This window comes from Limulus polyphemus, unplaced genomic scaffold (assembly GCF_000517525.1).
Source record: "Limulus polyphemus unplaced genomic scaffold, Limulus_polyphemus-2.1.2 Scaffold8239, whole genome shotgun sequence".
Classification (NCBI taxonomy): Eukaryota; Metazoa; Arthropoda; class Merostomata; order Xiphosura; family Limulidae; genus Limulus; species Limulus polyphemus.
This window is the reverse complement of record NW_013673849.1, coordinates 2,063-9,271: the sequence shown is the minus strand read 5'-3', so window position 1 is coordinate 9,271 and position 7,209 is coordinate 2,063. Positions and strand designations below refer to the sequence as shown.

At 32.9% G+C, this 7,209-nt stretch overlaps 1 protein-coding gene across 5 annotated transcripts in view; it reads left to right on the top strand.

The window, feature by feature from the left end:
• LOC106475218 (glucosamine-6-phosphate isomerase 1-like) overlaps nt 1–3,811 on the top strand; it is a 12,123-nt gene extending 8,312 nt beyond the window's left edge. For all 5 annotated transcript variants that reach the window (XM_013935915.2, XM_022379390.1, XM_022379389.1 and 2 more), the window contains exon 6: nt 1,389–3,811. In XM_013935915.2, coding sequence (XP_013791369.1) covers nt 1,389–1,625 — 237 coding nt within the window. In that variant the 3' untranslated portion in view covers nt 1,626–3,811. The remainder of the gene's footprint in view (nt 1–1,388) is intronic.
• Nucleotides 3,812–7,209: the final 3,398 nt, after the last annotated feature.

Sequence of the window (7,209 nt, the reverse complement as noted above, 5' to 3'; positions counted from 1 at the left end):
TGGTCATGGATGCTAGAGAGGTTTGTTATATATACTGGATCATGTTGATTCACATAAGTAATGATAGTTTTGTTTGTAGAGTGTTTTGTAGATGTAGGAATGGTCATGGATGCTAGAGATGTTTGTATATATACTGGATCACGTTGATTCACATAAGTAATGATAGTTTTGTAGATGTAGGAATGGTTGTGGATGCTAGAGAGGTTTGTATATATACTGGATCATGTTGATTCACATAAGTAATGATAGTTTTGTTTGTAGAGTGTTTTGATTATTTTACATAGTAACTTTGGACACTCATTTTGAACTGTTGTGATTTTGCTCTAATGTTTTTCACCATTTAAATTTTTAGAAAGTTTAAGCAAACCAGGATTTCACTGGCCAGTCTCATATTTTTGATATTTAAATCTGTACAAAATCTCGTTTGGTTATAAAATTTAGAAACATCTTAATCAAGAGACAATTTTCTTCTAGTTTCCATCTGCTAGCAGATTAAACGTGTTCATGTTTTGGTGTTGTGTTCTTGTGAAAAAATTCTGTTTCATGTTTAATGTAACTAACTTGTTAGTTACGTTCATTACTAGATTATTTGTTTTTAGGGCTGCTGTCTCCTTATAGTAACTTAACCACAGAATTTATATGAATAGGTGAAAAAGCTGTGAGTAAAAAAGTTTAGAAGTAACAGTAATTTCCAATTTGGCATTATTTTCTCTGAGGCTGTGAACTGTACACTTAACTTGCATGGATAGCAAAGTAAGTTGCTTAGTTTAAAGTATACACTGAGTATGGCCCAGTGATTAGTGTGCCACGCTGTGAACTGTACACTTAACTTGCATGGATAGCAAAGTAAGTTGCTTAGTTTAAAGTATACATGAGCTGAGTATGGCCCAGTGATTAGTGTGCCATGCTGTGAACTGTACACTTAACTTGCATGGATAGCAAAGTAAGTTGTTCAGTTTAAAGTATACACTGAGTATGGCCCAGTGATTAGTGTGCCACGCTGTGAATCTGAAGCCCTTTACCAACAATAACAAAATTCTCACATTGGATCAAAGGATGCGTTACTATAATGATGGTCAAATCCCACTAGTCAGTCTTAGAAGAGAAGCCTAAGGGTTGACAGTACGTGATGATGACTAGTTGCCTTCTGTCTAGTCTATCACTTTTAAATTATGGATAGCACTTTTGTAGCTTTGCACGAAACTCTGCAAATTCAGTTTGAGTATTTTTTGTAACATAAATTTTAACTTTGTACAGTTTACATCAAAGTCTTTGTCTTGAATTTCATTCTTTTGCAGATAGTAAACAGACTGGTATCTTGATCTTAAGTCACACTTATCTTTAAGTCACTATTTACTTTGAATATTTTAATTATTTTCTTCACTTAGGTGTTGGTCATAATCAGTGGGGCACACAAGTCCTTTGCCCTTTACAAGGCTGTTGAAGAGGGGGTGAGTCATATGTGGACAATTTCTGCATTTCAACTTCATCGTCAGGCAATTTTTGTATGTGATGAGGATGCCACTCTTGAACTACGCGTGAAGACAGTCAAGTATTTTAAAGGTCTGATGAAGATTCACAACAAACTCATCCAGGAGGATAACGAGCCAGAAGAAGGGAAGTAGTAAATACTCTCTTGCAAAATTATACAGTAATGGAAATAATTATGAAAACACACAAGCAGTAGATGTACAGGAGTAAGTATAAGTAGATGATGATGATGTTATACAGTTTATCACTGTATAATTGTGAAATATTGTCCTGTATTACTCTCCACAATTCAGCCAAGTTGCTTCTTAAGTTTTTATATAAGCCCATACATCCTCAAGAATATTCATATTGAGAATTTGTGAAGGCCAAGTCATGGTTATAAGTGATCAACCAGCTATTTTATCATTGAGATGTTCTTTCACCACATCTATGGCAAGCTTGGGATCTTTGCTCTTGTCCTCCGAAGATGAATCATGTTCCAGAAGAAATGTTATACTGGATCAGAGGGTACTTGTATTTTCCAGCAGTCAGGGTGACATCAGTTTTGAGTAGATCACCAACCCCAGACTTCTACTAATCATCCACTGCACTTCACTATACCTAGATTATGATATCATTCTATTGTATGTCATTGATTGTTACTGAATAATTCAAACTTGTATTCATCTATAACAGCATATATCTGCAACATTGTTCATTACACTGTCTGTGGTCCAATTTCTATTTTAATCTTTTAGTTTTTGAGCAATTACATGTGTGTTGAAAACACAGTATATATTTTACTGTTTTTGAGGCAGCATTAAGACCTTTATTTAATTCAAGGTCATGGGGAAAATCTGTACTGGACTGTCAACTTTTTCATAACATACCCTAAGATATTTAACATCACTTCTGTAAAGCTTTGGTGTTTGAACTTGACCTTAACAGTGCTAGTTTCATATACACTCATCAGAATTCTACATGCAGCTTTTACTGCAACATGGGAGTCTTGCCACACAATTTTGCAGTGGAATATACTTTATCACCAAAACTTTGATTTCTACACACTTGTCATGGTATTTCAGCACTGGGAGCCATGACTGAATTACTGTACTAATACTGGGCATAGTACATCTGCCTGTAAAAAAATAGGCTTTATAATGTTGTGACACTTATTGATGACAACCAATCATTGTGTAAACTATCAACACTTGACTGTATTCTAGTGCAACACTTGATTGGTTTCAAAACAACCAACCACAGTGTAAATTATAAATACTTGACTGTATTTTAGTGCAACACTTTTGATTGGTTTGATGACAACCAAACATAGTGTAATCTATCAACACTTGACTGTATTCTGGTGCAAAACATGATTGGTTTGATGACAACCAATGACAGTGTAAACTATCAACACTTGACTGTATTCTGGTGCAATACATTTGATTGGTTTGATGACAACCAACCACAGTGTAAACTATCAACACTTGACTGTATTCTGGTGCAACACTTGATTGGTTTGATGACAACCAATGACAGTGTAAACTATCAACACATTTGATTGGTTTTGATGATAACCAACAATAGTGTAAACTATCAACACTTGACTGTATTCTGGTGCAGCGCATTAGATTGGTTTCATGACAACCAATGACAGTGTAACCTGTCAACACTTGACTGTATTCTGGTGCAAAACATTTGATTGGTTTGATGACAACTAACCATAGTGTAACCTATCAACACTTGACTATATTCTGGTGCAACACTTGACTGTATTTTGGTGCAACACTTTCGATTGGTTTGATGACAACCAACCATAGTGTAAATTATAAATACTTGACTGTGTTTTAGTGCAACACTTTTGATTGGTTTGATGACAACCAACCATAGTGTAACCTATTAACACTTGACTGTATTCTGGTGCAACACATTTGATTGGTTTGATGACAACTAACCATAGTGTAAACAGTCAACACTTGACTATATTCTGGTGCAACACTTGACTGTATTTTGGTGCAACACTTTCGATTGGTTTCAAAACAACCAACCACAGTGTAAATTATAAATACTTGACTGTATTTTAGTGCAACATCTTTGATTGGTTTGATGACAACCAACCATAGTGTAACCTATAACACTTGACTGTATTCTGGTGCAACACTTGATTGGTTTGATGACAACCAATGACAGTGTAAACTATCATAACTTGACTGTATTCTGGTGCAGTTCATTTTCATATATTATAGGGGTGGCACTCCTATAGTATGTACCTTTTTAATTCACCATTTCCATAATTATTTCCAATACTATATTAATTTTTATTATACATTAATGTTCTTTATTTTGAGGCCTTTTTAAATATTTTAAAACAATTTGATAATCTCTTTACAATTTTATTTTGGGTATAACAAAAACTATTTTTGTATTCTTTTTTTGGATTTGATACCAAACATTTCAGTGTAATCATGCAATTTTTTTATCCTTTACACTAGAAGTTGCACAAGTACATTTGTTGTACAAAAAAAAAGTCTAAAACTAAGTGGGATACATGATGAAATATGAGCTTTGCTACGAAATATTTAAAAACAGAATATCACACAATACCAAATCACTTAACCATTGATAAACTGATTTTTATAAAGTTGTCAATTTGCAGCTCCTTGCTTCTACAGCTCTTCACAGAAATGTTAAACCAAGGTTAATTTTTAGAATGTAATCCTTTTAAATTATGTTTATGTTCGAGAACAGAAGTTGAATATTTTGTACAATCTTACGTCGTCATGAATTTCATATAAGTAATGTTTAATTTTATAATCTTATTGCAAAACTAATGTCAGTTTGATAATGAAGATGAAGACAGGTGATAAAACACAAAACATTTTATGTACAAGTTTCAAACCTTTCAGAAAACACTCATTCTATCTTCAGTGAAGACTGAAAATTGTGTTATGAAGATGATTATTAACTAATACTAAAATATCAAAATCACTAGCTTACTTAGTTATTATGAGAAGTGGTAAACAGAAGGATAATACACAATAAACAAAGAATTATAGATATATTGCACAATAGTTGAGTTGAAGTGTCATTTGTATTGAAATAAGTTTTTAATGTGGAGGCTAGGTCTGTATATTAGTCTGAGCTGAATTTAAGAGTAGAAGTTTTTTTATTAGAGAGGAGATCAACTACCTAAACTTCTATGTTTGTAGCTCGTGTATGAATATATGTATAGTGACTGTAAGGTCACATACATTGGCAAAACAAAACACCACTTAAAAACTAGTCTGTTAACATTTAGGAGTATCTAACAGAATCAACCATTTACTACTTAAGCCCAGCCACTCATCCATCTGTTCAAATTATGAACAATATTTCATTTAACGATTTCTCTGTCCTTACCACAGGATCTTCAGACCTTGAACTCTACCTTAAAGAAAGCTTACTTGTAGCTAAGACTGCCCAACTCTTAATGACCCACAAAGCTCTTTAGATCTAAAATAGTTCTAAATTTTCACACTTCAACTCAACTGTTGTGCAATATATCTATAATCCTTTGTTTTTGTTTTATCTTTCTGTTTATCACTTCTCATAATAACTACGTAAACTAGTGATTCTGCTATTTTAGCTTTAGTTAATAATCATCTTCATAACACGATTTTCAGATGGAATGAGTGTATTCCCAAACATTTAAATTTTGTACATAAAATGTTTTGTGTTTTATCAACTGTCTTTGTTTTCCCCCATCATAAATCCATTGCTAATGTCAGTTTGTTTTTATACTGTTTATAATAAACATGTTGATTTTCATTTTATTGTTTTTAATTTTAAAAATTTAAATTTTATTGTTTTTATTTTCTATTTTTTTTTATTATTATGATCAAAATAAAATCAGCAGCTTAAGAATCACATTATATTAGGACTGGCATAACAATACAATAAATTTTAAAATCATTTTATTTCTTTTTTATTTCACCCATTTGTTTATTATATTTTAACAATGTTACCAAACAAATGAACAGTAATGTAGTTATACACACACACACACTTTCCTAAAAGTGGTGCACTTGAAACCATAAGTTCTACCTTTGTGTTGGTTCTTTTGGATTATTTGGTAAAAATAATGGCAAGTCCAGTCCATGTAACAATAAGGACTTGGTTTATAACATTTCTAGAGGCTATGTTCAAAGTGACACAACTTGTAGGCCTAAGCTCACAAACAACTTTTGAATAGAAATTACTTCCTAATGGTACGACTCCTATTGTCCAAATAAACTTACTTGTACAAGTACACAGTTCATCAATTCTGTTTGCCCCTGAAAAAGAAAGGTCCACCTTTCAAAAGTGCTCAAACTATAGGGTTGTTTATTATTTTGTGTTCAGTTGGGTAAGTCTATATACATGATAACCCTTACCACTATCACTGACCTTAATCACTCACCAGATACTTCACTAACTTCTCATTAACTCCTCACTTGTATTTATATTGTACACTTGTTTCTAGGTATTTCACAAAGCTTCTTGATTACTACATCATAATGAACTTTATAGAAATTGCATCATCATGGTTAGCACACATCTAAATGAAAATATTAAAGATATATCTTAAAAAATATACTTAAAACTTAAAAAAGTCACTATCTGGTTGATATTTTTATCAAAGAAAGAGACTACTGGTCTGATGACACCTGATGAAAAGATGTCAAAGTGCTGTGAGAAGATTGGCTGAATGTAAGATAATGTCATTGGTTTACTCTTGTCAACAATGGATGTTTTAAGGGTTTGAAGATGGCTTAAATGAGTAACGAAGAAATTGTTATTATAAATATACGATGTTTCAACATAATCTTGTTGAAATGTTGTACATTTACAGTAAAGTTTTCTTCATTACTAATTCAAGCCATCTCCAAACTTTTATTTTTTGAAAAGTGGGTTCCTTGCTATCTAATTTAAATGGATGTTTTAGCAGAATGCATCCTCTAGTCTGAGTACGAAAACAACTTAAGGAGTTCCTTGAAGATCGGTGAGGATTTGTTAATCTCAACTTCCATCAATCTTGGAAACTTAGCTTTCCTTATTATGTTGATTAATTTTAACAGAATTCTTTCAAATCTCAAATGGTGATTGATCATAATTTTAATGTTTTGTTTGTCCTGAATATATCTTTCTTCAAATTGAAAACTACTGCAATGAATACATGCAAAAGTCAAAATTTTACTGGTTTTTGTGCCAAAAAATAATACTTTAATGCAATACATTCACACTTTCTTATTTCTCCCTTTGTTATTGTACTTCAGAATACAAAATCATCAGACCCTTCTTCCAAATTCTCATGAAATTAAGAATCATTGTTTACATTAGATTTTCTGTCTACATCATGTCATATTCTACATTCTAGTCAGAGCAGGACTGACTTGAATGCAGAATATGATATACACAGCTGCTATGACTTGGATGGGAAATATGACATGCACGGGGTATCTTACATGGATACTTTCTCTGACTGTGATGGGATATTTGACATGCACACCTGCTGTCAGTGTTAGAAAACATGTCAACATCGTATTGTCCATTCAAGTCAGGCCCAGCATGGCCAGGTGGTTAGGGCACTCGACTCGCAATCTGAGGGTCGCAGGTTCGAATCCCCATCCCACCAAACATGCTCGCCCTTTCATCCATGGGGGCATTATTATGTGATGGTGAATCCCACTATTTGTTGATAAAAGAGTAGCCCAAGAGTTG